This window comes from Leptosomus discolor, chromosome 19, assembly GCF_034619465.1.
Source record: "Leptosomus discolor isolate bLepDis1 chromosome 19, bLepDis1.hap2, whole genome shotgun sequence".
Lineage (NCBI taxonomy): Eukaryota > Metazoa > Chordata > Aves > Leptosomiformes > Leptosomidae > Leptosomus > Leptosomus discolor.
Window position 1 is genome coordinate 4,233,256 of NC_141409.1, and position 16,642 is coordinate 4,249,897.

General features: G+C 41.8%; 1 protein-coding gene across 1 annotated transcript in view; it reads left to right on the forward strand.

Annotated features, from left to right (window-relative positions):
- The window catches only part of CACNA1B (calcium voltage-gated channel subunit alpha1 B), a 301,213-nt gene that overhangs the window by 201,545 nt on the left and 83,026 nt on the right, over window positions 1–16,642 (forward strand). Inside the window, exons 19-20 of the mRNA XM_086475891.1 lie at window positions 3,775–3,881; window positions 10,927–10,989. Of these exons, the coding sequence (XP_086332017.1) occupies window positions 3,775–3,881; window positions 10,927–10,989 (170 nt within the window). The remainder of the gene's footprint in view (window positions 1–3,774; window positions 3,882–10,926; window positions 10,990–16,642) is intronic.

Below are 16,642 nucleotides of genomic sequence, written 5' to 3' on the forward strand. Positions count from 1 at the left end.
ATAATGTGGCTCAGGGCTGTGTTTAATGGCTCCCAGTGGGTTTTTTCTGGGAAATGTTTCCCGTAGAGCAGCTCAGCTGTTTCTGTTCTTTCTAAAGCCCACAGAAATCTCCAGCCTGGAGGCATGCATCCTCCCAGCCTGTTCAGGAGATTTATGGCCATCCCTTGCATGTGCTAAGAGAGAGGATCAGGCCCAGCGCAATTCTTGGATAATGAAGCTTATCCTACTTCTTTCTTAATCCTTTTAGTGCTTTCTTGTGAATATTTCAGCAGCTGACTGGGACGGTTATAAACCTGACTTTGTTGATGTTTGTAAAGTATAATTAAATATTGATGGATTCAGCAGCATTGCCAAATCATAAAGCTTCTTGAGAAACTCTTTTTTTGCTTTAATTTTATGTATAATCCTAAAAAATCACTAGGGCTTTCAAAAGAAGAGGAAAAAGATAGAAGTAATTCAATTATATAGCATACCTGGAGAAAGAGGGATTTATTGCTAAGTAAATATGATCATGCAAAACCAAAAATGGCCTGGAGATATAATTAAGTTACTCAGGAGTCAGTTGATCTCAGGAGACTTTCTTGACATTTATGCTGTAAAACTAGTCGAGATCAGTGTTGCATATAATGTGGAAAACCCATAAACATTTTGCAACTGCCTCTGTTTTGGAAAGACAAATCTTTCCAGCCAGCCTTCAGGACTGAAATATTTCAACCAACATTTCCCCTTCTGGATGCTAATTTGGGTTTCATTTATCACGGCATTTGATCATTTCTTGATAGCCTTAGCTGGGCCTTGTGACCTGTAACAGAAGTTATCAGGATGTAACTATATTTAACTTAAGCTTGATCATCCAATGTCTCTTACAAAACTCACCAGCACTTTGGAATGACTCATTTTTGGGGAAAAAAAAAAGAATCACCTTCTTTGCTTTGAATATATAAAGAATCTGTTCTCCAGCCTCTGCCTCTTCCTCCCCAGGTCCTCTGCTTCTCTTCCTGTTCTGCCTCTCCCTTACCAAGGACTTAAGCTCTGCCAACTTAGTTTCTACCTTTTTGGGTTGCCTACCTTCTAGTTTTTCCCATATATTGGCAGGTTTTTCTTCCTGTTCTCTTATTCAGAGTAGAACCTAAATTGCCCCCAAAATTTGCTTTTAAAATCTTTTCCCCACCGACCATCCCACAATGTCTCTGGTGTCACAGAGCAGTTTGTTCTTCATCCTTGTTAAACAAGCTTGTGAAGCCACCACAAATGACCCTTTATTTTCCTAAATATCCTAAAGCACAAAGGGTGGTCTCTGATGTCTGTGCACTGCCAGCAATCCCTGAGAAAGCAGAATAAAAACACGCAACGTGGGACAGGAGAGGTGTGTGAATTTTACATTAAAAAGATATTAAAAAGTTGGGAAACCCCCAGAAATAATGGACTGAGGTGAGTGGCAAAACCAAGAGTCTAACAGCCACGAAGACCTCTCCTCCTCCCTCCCGATGGAGAAGGCTTTAACTGAGTGAACTTGACGAAGAACAGTCAGTGTTAACTATGCACGTCGTTATGGGTAGCACCAAAGATGGGGTTTACCGTGTGAAAAGCTGTGTGGTTTAAATGAAGATTTAGAGTGCTAGAAAACAGAAATAAAACATGAAAGAAAGGTGTCCTTACAGGCAGGGCTTTTATATGCACCTGCCCCTATATAATGACGGTGACAGTCTGGGCTGTTGTTGGGAGGTGGGATGGATGGAGGTTGCCATGACAGCTCAGAGCTGACTTCAGTCGTGCACCGTCACACCCTGCGTGCTTCAAGCAGAACAAGATGAACCGATGCCCCAGTGAGACCTGGCGGTGTAAGTATCGGGCAAAAGAATTAATGAATTTTTGTAGTGATCTGCAGTCTCTGGGTGGAAGGAGCTACAGAAATATTATTAAGCCGTCATCTGCTACAGAGCGTTCTTGTTCTGAGTTAGGGAAGGCTGTGTTTGTAATGACAGCGGATATTTTCTGCTGTTACATTGAGATATCGAATCTAGCAGAATTACTGATGCACTGGGGAAAATGTAGTTGAAGCTACAGATTTTAAAGAGATAGCGAGAACTGCACCTGGTGCTTTAGGTACACAGAAAGAAAAATCAAGATCCTTTGAATGTATGTGATTTTAACAATGCTAGAGAGTCCTCAGGAGAATAAACAACTTGAAGATACCTGCGGAATGAAAGGAAAACCTTAAAAGCCTTCTTATTTGGGGTCCTTATTCCTTAAATGAGTCATATTCTGCAGATACCCTTGAATTACAACAAGCTTCCAAATGATTGATAAATCTACTGAAGTTGGCAGTTGAGAAATACTGACTTTGTGTAGTCGTTTGCTGGGCTTTTTCTCATGGCCTGTCTCAGGTTCTTTCATTACAATAAGAGTTCACTTGTTACAGATTTGCTAGTAGTTGAAAAGGAAAAAAAAAAGATTAAGAACTTTAATGGTAGCAAATTTCTTTGATTGATTTTCCATCATTTCTTTTTCCTTCTAAAGGAGAAAAGGAAAACAGTTTCAAAATGAGTTCAGTTTAAGCAAATACCACTGAAGTCAGAGCAAGGAACTGTTTATGTATATGGTATTCAGGATGGATAAATCTATATGACTTTCCTATATCAAAGCTAGATGTCTTACTGTCTGCTGTCATTATTTTAAGCATAACTGTTTCACAGTATTACTTTTGAAGAGCAGAGGTAGACCTGTGACGTTTCGTAGTTTGATGGAAGAGCCCGTGACTGCTCTCATCTTGATGTGTGGTTGTTCGCTGCACGTGTGTGATGCTGACATTGCCGTTGGAGGGTCCATGTTTATCCTGCTATGATTTTACTAAATTCAGTCGAAATTGGCTAGAAAGTTCAAAGGAAGTTTAGCCTAGATGACCATTGAAAATGGACCAGGCTGTTTCTTTGCCTTTTGCTCTCATCTCGTTGCTTAAGATCTTGTAGTTTGAATTTGAGCAGTATTTCTTTGTCATTACACCAGGTAGGAGGAAATAAATCACAGTTATACTCTGTGGGAACTTGTGATGCCAAAAAAGATTAAAAATCCAGATGATCCAGGGGGTATGCAGAAAGCATGAACATAACCATCTTTCTCATCTATGCTTGAGTCTACGGCAGACTGCACTTTCATATGACTCCTCCGTTCTGTTTTCACCCTGAATGCCCACAGCGATTCAACTGAAATAAGTGGAAATATCTGGGGTAAAAATGGTTGAGCAGGACCAGTCAAATCCAGTGTTGTTTATTTGACTTACTATTTCAGAAAAGTCACATTGGCAAGAAGTCAGGAAGGATTTAGGAGTCTGTCTCGTACATTTCAGTAGGATGTAGGCTTTAGAGTGTTTTTACACATGCAGGTCTGAGATAAATGGGGCTCACTTCACCCCAGAAATGTCACACTTGTGGGCAGGCCTCTCCCTGCCCTGCTGTAGTCTCCTACCCGCACGCTAAGTGATAAAGAAGAGACCCAAGAAAGGTGAGAAAGCTTTACGAGGGAGATGTAATCTTGGGAAAAATGCACTGAGCACTTGACCAAACCTTGCATTTCTCATCTTGACCAGCTGTTGTTGGCACCAAAACCCCACCCAGGGGTCCTTGCAAGAAGTTGTGACATCCTGCTTTATTTTGATGGGTTTCCACTGTTCTCTCAGCATGGCGGTGACAGTCACACATGGCTCGTGCCTTGGCAAGCTTTGGTTGTTGTCATTACGTGATGCACGCTCTGATTTCTCTCCATTTTCTGCACCAGGACGAGGAGGAGATGGAGGAAGCCACCAATCAAAAGCTCGCCCTGCAGAAGGCCAAGGAAGTGGCAGAAGTCAGCCCCATGTCTGCGGCCAACATTTCCATAGCCGCGTAAGCATTATTTTATTTTTTGGAAACTTCATAAGCTGGTTTCTGTTTTTCAGTGTTGATATGTGTCTGTTCAAGTGGAGCATCCCACAGTACTCTGTGAGCCCTGCTATACCATCTCTGTTACTGACAGGGCTTTAGGTTGACCGAATACTGCAGCACTGATCACTTAACCATGAATTTAATTAAGTATTTCTTTTAGTTTGTTTTTCTTTGTAATGCCTCATCTTCTGCCTTGCTATAAACAACTGTATTTTAGAAGGATTTTTTTAAGCTGTCCTAGGATAGATTTCACCAGGTGAAGTGTTAACAGTTCACTTTGGATTTTTAGTTACAAGAGGTATGTATGCACATAATGTATTAACTTTTCTTTAGTGATCTCTGCTTCAAGAATTTAAGTGTAAAGGCATCCTAAATACCAGACTGAAAAATATGCTTGAATGCTCTTTCTTTCCTGATTGAAAGAGTGCTGGGTTGAATCAAATCGTGTATGTGAACAGTCACTGGTTTGTAGCTAGAAACATCAATCTGCATTTCCAGATGCAGGCTTTTCTGTGTGGATGTGGACATACGCACGGATTCTGTGATACCAGGATCCTTAGAAAATGTTGCCTTGGGGCCCACCTTTTCGTATATACTGATCTAAACTGAAGTGAAAAAACTCTATGTAGGTGGAAATACTGGTCTAGATGTTGCTGAGGTCAGTGCAGATTTCTGCCTGCATGGGATTAGGGGCTTGTGTTTGAGACGTGCCTACCTTGCATGGGTTTACTGGAAAGTGTGTTCTTAACGGTTCATTTAACTCTTCTGGAATTTTAACATCAGGACTACCAGCATGAAATTGGTTGTGCATTTTACTGAGAGCTGATGATGTCTTCCAGACCCCTTTTGCAGGGGAGACTTCCGAAGGCTGGAAAGCTCAAGCATAGAAAAAGAAATTTCCTGTTCAATTTTATTGCAAAGTATCTGAAATGTAGCAGGATCCCTGTTTGTTCCTTCAGTGTAAAGCTCTCGAGACCCTTGTTACTGGGAGTTTAATCCACTTCATCAAAGACAATTGGCCAAATGGAGTTGGTTCATTATATGTGAAGGAAAATAATATTATTAATTTGACTGTTTTATTCCTCTTACCATTTTATTTTGCCATAACTGCTTTAATCAGCTCCTGTTTATGCTGTGACTGTTGTTTTTTAATATAATCTTTTTCTTACAATGATTTCCTGTCCAGTCTTGAAAAGAAGTCGAATGAGGATATGTACTCTTGTTCTTTGATGAATTTCCTGGTACTGTTATTTTAAAAAGCAAGATAATGATACTTATTTTCTTCTTTTTTAGTAAAAGCACGGTGCATGTGGAGATTTCTTAGAAATCTGAAAAAAAAAAAACAATTTAATGGAGCTAAGATTTCACACCACATTGTTAGTTGCTTAACATAACCTTGTTCCATGATTTTTTACCAGGCTTTCGCCTGGTTTTCAATATCACAGGGCCAGTTTTGTGACCACAATTGAAAGTGAGTACAAAAGTGTGGATTTCTCTTTATTTTGCCTTGAACTGTATCTGCCCAGATCCCTACCTGCCACATTTGTACAGGCAGTTAATTAAGCTTACAAATGAGCACATTTGAAAGTGCAGTCGATCGCTTCCACATCTACTAACCACGGCAACATGGTGCATGCTGTGGGAGCCATCGTCTAACGACCGTCACGTGGCTTCTCGTTATCTCTGCTTTGGTGCCAGTGAGGTGCTTCCAAGGCCACTCACAAAGCTCACAGGGCTTTAGTTTGGAAAAAAAAAACACGTGGAGGTCAATAGGTTGATGACCAAATGGATAATGACATAGAGGAGAAGGCAAGGGAGAAGTTAAGTGTTTTCTGAGACAGAAAGAGGTGTATGGATGGATTGCTGGCTCATGAGCCAAAAGATATTTAATGGATGCATGCCAAAGCAATTTGTTTAAGGCATAAATATGTCCATAGTGAACTCCAAAGGGGTTTAGCAGCTACAGCTTTCAGGTTTGCAGCACCTATCCCTTAGATATCTCTATCCAGTACACTAGGGCTGATGATAGGGACCCATGGTTAGCAGCCAAATGTACCCTGGTACTTCATTTCTTATGCTCTTAAGCTACACAGTGGTCCTGAGGATGGAGCAGATGCCACGCTGACAGCAAGACTTGTCAGATGAAGGCTCTGCTGCGATTCAGAGCTGGACACGCTGAAGATGAAAAAGTGCTGGGCATACTTGGAAATGGGATTTTGGGCATATGAAAATATCACTGCCAGAAGCAAATGCCTGTAGAGCTTGGGCACCCCTAAGTGGGTGGTGAGCAGGGGCAGGGAAAGACTGGGACTGAGCTGCCAAAGGCCTGCTGAAAAGATGAGTCTACCCTACCAGTTTATATATTTATTTTCTCCTAAGGAATAATTTTTTAGCTTTATAATTTGATTTTATTTTCATAACATATGAAAATTAATTTATGCAACAACAAGCATCTACAGCATCGATCAGTGTTCTGGAAACATCATTTTCTCTGCATCAATCAAAACAGGTCTCTGGAGTGTCAGAGGGCACCATGACTTGCATTTTCTTAGTCATGCTGTTCATGTTCCTGGTGTGCTTGTCCACCTCCCACAGAGGTGATAAAGCTGTCCTGGGGCTAAGCCTGGTGAAAAGTTGTATCAGCTGTTCTGCTGTTTCACCGGCGAGGTGCTGTGCTTGCTGTTTTGCTTCTTTCCCTCGTCAGTCCTACATCAAGGACTGAGAGCGTGTGTCTTGCCCTAAGCCTCCTTCCAGGCCATTCCGTACTCCGTAGTGTTCTATCTGCTCCTCCGCCTCTGGCGTTTTTCCTGTGCAAACACAACGTGCACTCGTGGTTTGTGTGCTCCTCAGCCTGCAGTTCATCTGCACCAGTTCTTCTGCTCTCCTCTGCTGTTCAAGCCTCTCTTCATAACTGGGCTCCAAGAAATGTTCAATTTATTGCATCAGTTGCAAAATGTCATTTCCCAGGCAGAAGCAACTGGTTGCTTACTTAGTGTGTCAGCCTTCTTGGAGGGTCCAAAGAGGTACCTTCACCTTTACACATGCAATAGCTGCTGCGTGAGCCACAAATTGCTTTGTGGTTGATAGATGGTGAAGCGCTACGGTGTCATGGGGATCTGTTTTAATAATATACTCATTATTACAGTGGCGTCAAGATATCATCTATCTTGCGACGGACTCAAAGTGCTTTATTACAGCATTCGGCCTGCATTTGGTTTGTAGCTCCTACTTCATCGATCTCCCAAGATTTCTATGGTTTGTCTTCTGCTCCACCAAAGGGACTTAACGTGAACAGATTTGTCTGAGCACAGTTTTTTCACCTGGTGAACTCTATCCTGACTGGGCCTTTTTGTTTTGTGTTTTTTCAGGATTAAAAGCTAGGATGGTACATTGTTTTTGTCATTGTTGCAATGTTTGGTTTAAAACAGAGTATCTGTTTAACATGTGTTACTGCGTTTTAATTTGAGCCCATTGTTTCATTCTTATTTTTGTGATTTTTTTTTTGTTTGTTTTCTGTTTAGCGTTTTCCTTGCTTTGTTGTTTCTGGAGGTGAGTTTCTGGGTTTGCCCAGCATTGTCTTTAAGACCCTCTGTTCCGTACATTTAAACCACTCAGCCTCTTGAACTGAGACTGTACAGACCGATGGGTCTTTAGAGCAAACCATTGGTGCAGCTTCCTTGGTGACAGGAATGGAGGAGGGGGAAAAGGGGGCAATTACGCAGGCAGGGGATCTGCAAAGCACTTTGCGATTCCACTGTAAAGGCGCCAGTGGAAGGGAGAGCCATCAGGCTCGTTCCCGTGGGTCACGCAAAGACCCCAGTGCAAACACCATTTTATTTTCTGTATTTGCCTGACCTGAAGCCTGAACTCCCCACGTTTGGGTTCCTCCTCCACCTTTTCTATTCCAGCCAGAGATGCACCAATGGCACGTACAAAAGGGGCTGCGATAAGCACACCCAGCCCAGCGCGGGCCAGCAGACCAGCCGGAGAGGACGTGAGCTGTGGCTCACCTGGCACGCAGAGCCCATGTATTTTCCAGTGGCCTCTCTTCACCTTTTCTTGGGAAAAGTTTTAAAATAGCAATCGCAACAGCAAGCAAATGCTAAATTTGTAGGAACCTGCTAGGCAGTTATGGTGACGTCATGCTGAGTGAAACCTTTTGCATTTTGTTACTTATGGGTTTTTTTTTAATTCCATGTGGTAATGGGTTACAGTTGCATCTAGACCCAATGAAATTATTTAAACATAGGTATAGGGTGAGTTCTGGATGGGAGGAGAACTTCCCAGATGTGGTGGATGAACACTGTTGACGGTGACGGAGGCAGTTCATGCAATGTGGGCACCAGACCTAAACACAGTCTGTAGCATGCCCACTGTCGTCTTTTCAAAGTTACGCGTGCTTCCCAGGACAACCTTCCAACCTCTAAATCCCTTCTCCACTCTCCAGGCTCTGACTGGTTTCTGCTGGTCCCTCACATGGTTATTCAGAGCAGTTTGCATTTTAATTGCATGCCCACAGGTGGATACTGCCTGTTAATGTGAGCAAGTTGACTACTCATTAGAAAAGTGAAAAGGACAGATACAGGTGGCACATCATTTCACAGTGACTTCTCAGAGTTGTCTGTCCCTTTTGTACAAGTCTGGGGATGAAGCGGGGGGCGTTTCTTCAGGCCATTTTCCATCTCAGAGGTTTCATATTTTCCTTTTGTCTTGGGAATACTGTGGTCTGTTTCCAAATCCCTGTTGGGCTGTCAGTACCCAACAGGACCCAGCAAGAAATGTGCCTGAGCACCCAGCCCATAAAACGTGATGTGTAGACTAGAAGTGTTCTTTTTCTCTTGCTGGCTTGTGATTTCTTCCTTCTCTTTTTTCCCCTGAAGTGTGTTGATGTGTGAGGTACTGTGATTCCTCCCATTAGCTTACATTTTTGCCCTTGCTGTTGGTGTAACGGTGACTCAGCTACACCTAAAAACACTCTCTTGTGCTCTGTCCCTCACGGATGGTAAGTAGCATGGAGCAAAGCTCAAGTACTTCCGTCGATTTGGAAAAGGAGGCTCTCTTTGCTTCGTGGCTTTACACCCTGCAGTTCCAACACAAATTTAGTCAAATTTACAGTTCCAAAAAAGTGGACTCCAGCAATGGGAGCAGAGGAGTGAGCCTGGAGTGCTGCAGGACTTGCATAACGTTGGCTGGCCAAGTTACAAGGATACTTGGCAGGATCAGAGCGTGGCCTCCGTCCTGCACTGCACCAAACGAGGCAGGGATAAACACAAAGGTTTGTTCAAGCCTCCTGCTGAGGGATGTTGAGATCTGCTTTCAGCAATTAAAAGGAAAATTTCCACATGTATTGCACAATGTTGGTGCTGACTTTCAGGTAAATTAGGGCAGCCCAGTACATTCTCCTCCATCGCAAGTTTTCCACCTGTTTTGCCCAAGAAATTTCTTAGCTACGCTTGAGGCATTCATGGAGTTAAGGGCTTGTTCTCTGCAGGTTTTAGCTGCCATCCTGGCGGTTCAGCATCCAGCCAAAGAGTAAGGGGGTCCCCGGCTTGAGCAACCTGGAAACAATAATTTTCTTGGCTAACAGGCAGGGCATGCCAACTCCACTTTGACTCCTGCTCCCATTTCATTTGGCAAGGTACAAATACAGAAATACTGAAGTTTAGGCAAAATACTTTCTGGCTGTTCAGCAGATTATTTGCTCCAAGCAAAACTTTTATGATGCCTTTCATAATTTCTCTCATATTCATTCTAGGTTTCTTGACCTCTGGATTGTTGTATTATATACTTTACCTGGGCCAACATTTCTGTTCGGATTAATCCATTACTTTTAAATAAATATATCTTTAGAACTCTACTTATACGATATCCAACACTAGATTTTAACTGGACCTTCTGGTTTGCTAGTATTGATTGTTAACAGATTAAAACTCTCGTGGAAGCAGGAGAAAAAATGCTGCAACTGAAAAGACAAATTCAGGAGGTGAAGGGATTTTATTTTCGGTCTTGGGGAGGGTTCTTTGGATGATGTAGATTTATCAAAAATATTGTTTATAACTGTGAAAAAAATTAGCACCTCGAGCCAAGATCTATCAAGGTGTTTAGAATCCTGGTTTTGTGTAGATTCCCTGCCAAAGGAAGAATAAACTCTTTTTCTGTGTAGTTCAGCCATTTCCATATTTAGAACCCCCCATGCATAATGGTATTTATACAAACACTGGATGGAGGAGAATCTACAAAATTACTTGTGCACTGAAACAAGCTCCTTTCAATAATGTGTAGTGCCCTGCCTAAGCTGCAGCAGTCCTACATTTTTTAAGATACCATGATCCGTATTTGGACAATCTGAGCTCAGGCACATCCCTGTGCCTGTCAGAGGAGAGAGGTAGGTGCCTCTGAAGAGCAAACCCGAGGCAGGGGCCAAGGAGAAGCAGCCTGGCACCGGCTGCTGGGGCTTGGGTGGATTTTGGTTCTCTGGATGTGGCCCACGGTCCTCCTTCCAGCCCGTGCTCTTCTCTGTGCTAAGGCTTCTTCCTCATGTCATGGGGACAAAATGGGAATTAGCATCCTGCTCCCACTTGAAAATAGTTATTTCCAGCACAGCTGTAAAAGCAATCACCGCCTGTTTCTACAAAGACCTCTACCCTGAGGTCCTAAAGATGACTTCAGCGGAGGATTTTCATTGTGTGAGTATAGCATATGGAGGCATAAAGTCCTAATATCATTGTGTGGCTTTTGGTTCACCTTTTAATTTTTTTCCCTTTTGGTTCCATTTTTGATTCTTTGGTTGTTTCCCTGTTAACTAGAAGGTGGTGTCTGTGGCTTCCACACTTTCTGAAGCTTGCCTGGTCTCCTACCAAGATGCACGCTGCAATCTGCATTCGATAGGACGCAGCCTGTATGAGTCTCCTCCCGATGTGTTTTATGGTTTCTCTTCTCTTTTTTTTTTTTTTCTTTCTTTTCTCACTTTTTGTTTTCTTTGTTTGTTTTGTTTTTGCATGTGCAGTTTTGTAAAGCAAACTCGAGGTACTGTATCTCGCAGCTCGTCAGTCTCCAGCGTAAATTCACCGTGAGTTGCTCTCTGTTACAATATTCAGTAAATGGATTTATGATATATATCTCTATATTTATAAACCTCCCTCTTACCCATTCTCCTGATGCCCTCACTCCCCCATTGTTTTTCCAAAAATCATTCCCATCATTGTGGAAAGCCTCCAGACCAACATACGGTGGAAGGACTGGAAGGTGTGCGACATTGCCATACAATGCTTGTGATTTGATCGTGAGCAACTCTGTAGTGTTTTGTACATTGACTGTGATTTCCCCCTCCCTTCCTTCCTTCATTTTTCTCCCATCCCCTTAATTATTTTCCTTTGTTCCTTCCTTAACTCTTTTCCTTCTTCTCCTGTCTGCCCTCATTTGATGGTTCGTCTTGTTCTCACTTGTATTTTTGTTCTCTGTGTTTATTATGCGCTGGGCTGATGGCTTTGATGTTCCACCAGTGTTTGCACTTATGGTTCAGTAGGAGAATGGGGGCCCACTGTGAATGGAGTCTTTAAATGAAAGCTGGAGGAGGACTTTAAAAGAAACTTCTGGAAACAGGGTCCAAATGACGCCAAATCAGAAAACTGCATTAAACATCCTTGGGAAACTTATACTCATGAGAGCACTGGTGATGCCTGTGCTCTCTAACCTTCTAGAGCTGGAGCTTAATGCTACAGATACGGTAAAAATGAGGCACTCAGCAAGCTCCTATGTGCCCGTGGTTGAGCAAACACAGTGGCTGACCTTCCATTCACTCCATGTGCTTCCTAACAAACAAACCTTGCTGGCTTTGCTGTGAATCACGGGTGCGCTTTGACACCGATGCAGGTTTGTAGAAGATACCATTGTTCCCTGCCAACTAATACAGCAAAACTTGTCATCAGCTTCTCATCAACCCATCTAAGTGTCTTTGCTTTGGGTTATACTTTTACCGTTTGACGTTGTCTTTCTTCTTTAATGCTTTTGGAGAGACAAGTAAGTGCAATTCGAACACGCGTGGGTTTGTCCTTACGTGCACCATAGCAGGTACCAAAGGCACAGGGAAGCAGAGGTTTTCCACCAGCTTCCTGACATCTTCCTTTTTTCCTGGGTGTTTTGGCGGTCCTTGTCCACTGGTGGATCTTAGATGTGTTTGTATTAAAAATACGTTGATACGATGTGTGAGTTTTGCTTCTTTGACGAAGACTGAACTTCTGCTATTAGCAAAAGTAGGTGTGACATGTCTGTGCTGAGATCTGAGATCCCAGAGGGCTGCGACAGGGAAACTCAGGGGGATAAACTAGACCAAGGCAGCTTTTGGCTCATTTCTTCCAATGCACTTCCTGGCTGCCAAGAGTCTTGACAGGCAGAAAGGTGCAGAGAGAGGTCTGCTGCCCTTTGGGTTTCTTTCCCCCTGCCTTACTCCTGGCAGGAGGAAGGGGATGGTTAAAGGTGGTGATGGAAGAGAGGTGCTGCTGAGCTGCCTTCTCCGCAACACATGAATTCACTCCAGTAGAAGTTGCACCAAACTGGTCCAAGGCAATGTTTGCACAATTAGGTTTAAAGTCTTGAAAGAATGAAGAATTTGTCCCCTTCTCCAAACTTCCTTATAAAAGGATGCGGGTACTAAAATCCCCTTGGAAGGAGGATTTGCCCACATTTGGAGGTGTTTGCCATTGAGGTCTGTTGCTCCCCACCAGCAACAGAGACAGTATAATAGAGGCTTCTTTTGCTGATATGACTCACATCTGTTCTCTGAACAGAATAAATTTTTACTGCAAAAAGCTATAACTAAGGATTCTCATCCTCTTTAACATTTCTATGCACCGTCTGGGAAGTAATTTGTGATTTCCTATGCAAACCAGGGCTGGTTTTGATGGATGAGCTGAGTGTGCATTTTCTTCTCTGTGGGTATCTAAAGAGCATTTCCCCAGCAAAACCCCTTGCTTTTGATTAAATAAATGGCTGGACCCCGTAAGAGTGTGCAATGTATAAAAGTACCAGCCATCACAGAGCATCAGTAGAGCCCCCATGAAGTGTAAAGACATCTGAAGGTCTTATTTACTCAGAATAAATGTCACGGTTAGAAATGTGGTTTTTATTTTAAATTCAAAGAGGTAAACTGGAACAACTCCTCTTAGGGCCATGCAGGTGCTGTGGACTCCCATTCCCTGAGCAAATATTACTGTAGGCTCAGGATGCCTTTGTATCTACCCACTGTGAGTGCTGCTGCTGTAATTACACTGAACAGATAAGTGATCTAATTTTTGTGCACAGATTAAAATTGAACAGTAATCTACTAATCGAAATAGCTTTTAAAAGGTGCAAAAATCCCCTGTCCTTTTTCTCCCTTAGGCTGCTCAAACAGCATAAAATACCTTAGTATCAGTAAGAACCAGGATCTGCAAAACCATGGTCATCTGTTCTGAAAGAACAACACTTATCCAAAAATCTTTGGAGATACAGAGGGTTGGGGTTTTCCCATGGTTTTTCTTTGATTTTTTTTTTTTTTTTTAATCTAAATTCATAAGAAACTGAAGACAAAATACCAGAGCAAGTTTCTTAAAAAAACCCCCACATAATCAAGGTGAGTCATTTTCTTGTGCTAATTCCAGCCTCTCGTGCTATAACAAATTTATGATACAAGCAATCAAGCACTATGAAATACATTTTTAATTCACTGAGGAGTGGTAATTAAATACAGATATGCTCTATTTCTTTAAGCAGATCAGCATTTATCTAAAATACATACTGAAATTAGCAACTAATTTATATGTACATAGGCGACGACACAACTAAGTGAATAATTATGTTGTATTTTTCCAATATTATGTATTTAAGAGTTACGGGATGTTGAATTTTCATATGAATCCTTACATTGCAGTGGCTGATGAAATCCAAAATGGTGCATTTATTAACTTGAGGTTTTCTTTGTATTGCTGTTGTTTATTGTTTGTTTCTAATAGGATCCAGAAGTGTCAGTCATTGCTTGGACATGAAAAATGGCATGTTCTTAAGGCATTTGCTAGAATGGTAAATGAAGCAAAAGCCAGTGTTTCACAAGCTGGGGATTTTTTTTTTCCAGAAGTGCTGAACACCTGCACCTGCCACAGATACATTTTTTTTTTTTTTTTTTTTTCCTAGAACAAAACTTGGTTTTCCTTGAGCAGCTCTTTTTTTTTTTCCACCGCAGCCATCACGCCCTGTCTCTGCTGCATCCATCCAGCTGTAGACAAGCTGATAGCGTACAGAGGGAAATGAAAAAGCTTAAATATCTTCCACCAGGATGAATTTGTCATTTGCCATCCAAGAACCCAAATTGTTCTGGATCTCTATCGCTTGCTTTTGTATATTCACTGTCTGGGCCATCTGCTTTGTTTCTGTCCTCACAGTGCAAAAAAGGGGGCTGTGACTTTATTCCCTGATGTGCTTTGTCTTGGTTTTTATCAAAAGCCTGGAGCTCACGGTGGGACTTTGGTCATAACAGAGTCTGGTCTGGGCCTTTGCAGTGGATTTGCCAGAATGGAGGCTGTGGCTTGAGCACTTCAGAGGAAAAAAATAATTTAAAGTAAATGTAATTTGACTGGTTTTTAGAAGAACTTAATGCTTCTACATATTTAGCCTCAGTGTGGTTTTTTTTGTTAAATCAGGCCATAGCAATGTGGATTTTAACTTTTTTTTGTTTGTTTTGCTTTTAACTTTCTCACCCTGTTATTTATTACTGAAGATGCAATTATTTGATCACAATTCATAACTGAAATACCAAACAAGTCTTGAGGTCTGAAAAGGGATCTTGTGACTAATGATAGCAACGTAACTTGAGACAGGATAAATATTTTCTGGCATTTTCTTAGGATCAGAATGTGCATAAAGCTAAGCTTCATATTTAGACTTTGGTATATAAGCCTCTCTCTATAAGCCTCGTATTTATACATCACATACTTAGTGATGGATTTTACCAAAAACAATGAGAAAATTTCTCTTAGTAGAGCAGTAGGGAGCAGCACACAGGATGGTGTGTTATGGTAGAGCGAAATCATTGTTACCAAAAAACTCAAGCTGAAAGCAGGAAAACGTTTGCTACGTTAACACCGGGAAGCTTTGGCTCAGTTGAACTTCACATCGCTCCCGAGCTGTGCAAAACCAAGGGGCGCAGCTGTCTTCGCACTCTTCAGCAGCAGCAGCAGCAGCAGCAGCAGCAGCAGTGATTTCTGCTGCTCTTAGGAAGTCGTGGCCATGGGCACCTCGTGGGTGTGGCAGCAGAGTGCTCGATCTTTCCTGAATTTTCTTTTGGTGCACACCTTGGAAATGTTCTGGCTCTACGTTGGCCAAAGGCAGCAGCTGAAGGGCTTGCAGCTGCCGAGCCGTGCGTGCCCCTGTGCTTGGCAGCTCCCGAAAGACCTGCAGTGGTGCGCAGCTCTGTCCCGCTCTGTCAGCTCAGCTTCTTCCTCCTGCTGCGACCTGTGGTCAGCTTGTCCCATATCTGTAGTTCTCCAGATTGTCTGAAAGAGCAGATAAAGAGAGAGTAAATTCAATCTAGGGATTATAATATTGAAAGAAATCAAAATTTGCATTTAGTGAACTTTCTGGATCTAAGAAGTTGACAACTATGATAGTTTGAAAGGCATTTCAAGTTTCAGTAGGAAGTTTCTGAACATAAGGGTGTGATATACAGCCAGTATTATATTAGACTTAGGCTAACATGCGGAGTTTCTAGCTAATAGATGTTAAGAGAAACGTTATAGAAGAAAATGTTTTCTTTCTGAGAAACTGCAATATCAGAAATTCTAATATATAAAACCAAAATCAAATTCAACAATAATATTGCCCGAGACTGGGGAGTGTTTTCTGCCACAGTCCTTGGTAATAGCATTTCTGTGATGCACACCATTGCACCAGCTCGGCGGGGGAGCACTGAGCATCTCCCGGGAGAGCTCAGGCGGGAGATGTAGCTTATAAAGAAGAAAAGGTGCTAAAGCATCCAAGCGGCAACTCCCGGGGTCACTGGCAAGCCAAATTTAAACACTAGTGGTGAGTTCATCTGAAAGAAAATTGTTTTATCAAACTAAAGAGATAAAACATTCTGCTTTGTGCATGCCTACCCCAAACTGAAATGCTTCATTGTATTTTCCAAGTGGAAAAGTGCAATGTGGAGGGACCTTCTCCTAAGTTTATGAACAGAAAATACTATTTTAGTGGAAAGATTTTTTGCATTGCCTTTTTTGTTGAAACTGTATTATAACAAGAAATTCCCTTTCATCTGTAATCAGAACACACTCTTTCATACCCACAATCTAATATGTAGGTATTTTTAACATCAAATTATTATATTCATAGTCAGCTTTCATTCATTATTTACTAATGCAAAATTTTACGGATTGCATTTATGTAGCTGATTAAACCAGTAGTTCTGGGAAGCAAAGTGCCATTAACTGAAGCAGCGTTTTAAAAGGTTGTGGTAACAAAATCTTTAATCATTAAGGAAAACCGGAAGATTAGAATATGACTAAAAATATGCTTTCTTTTCTTGAACAATCTACACAGTGACTTGTTGCATTTTTTATTTATACCCATATTAGTCACTGATTCATTAATATGAATTAGAGTTGATTCTACAGGAATTGTATGGTTTTCTTTCTAGCCACAGGCAGGAGTTGTTTGCTGGCTTCTTAATCCAAAACCAGTGGAGCTACTGAGAG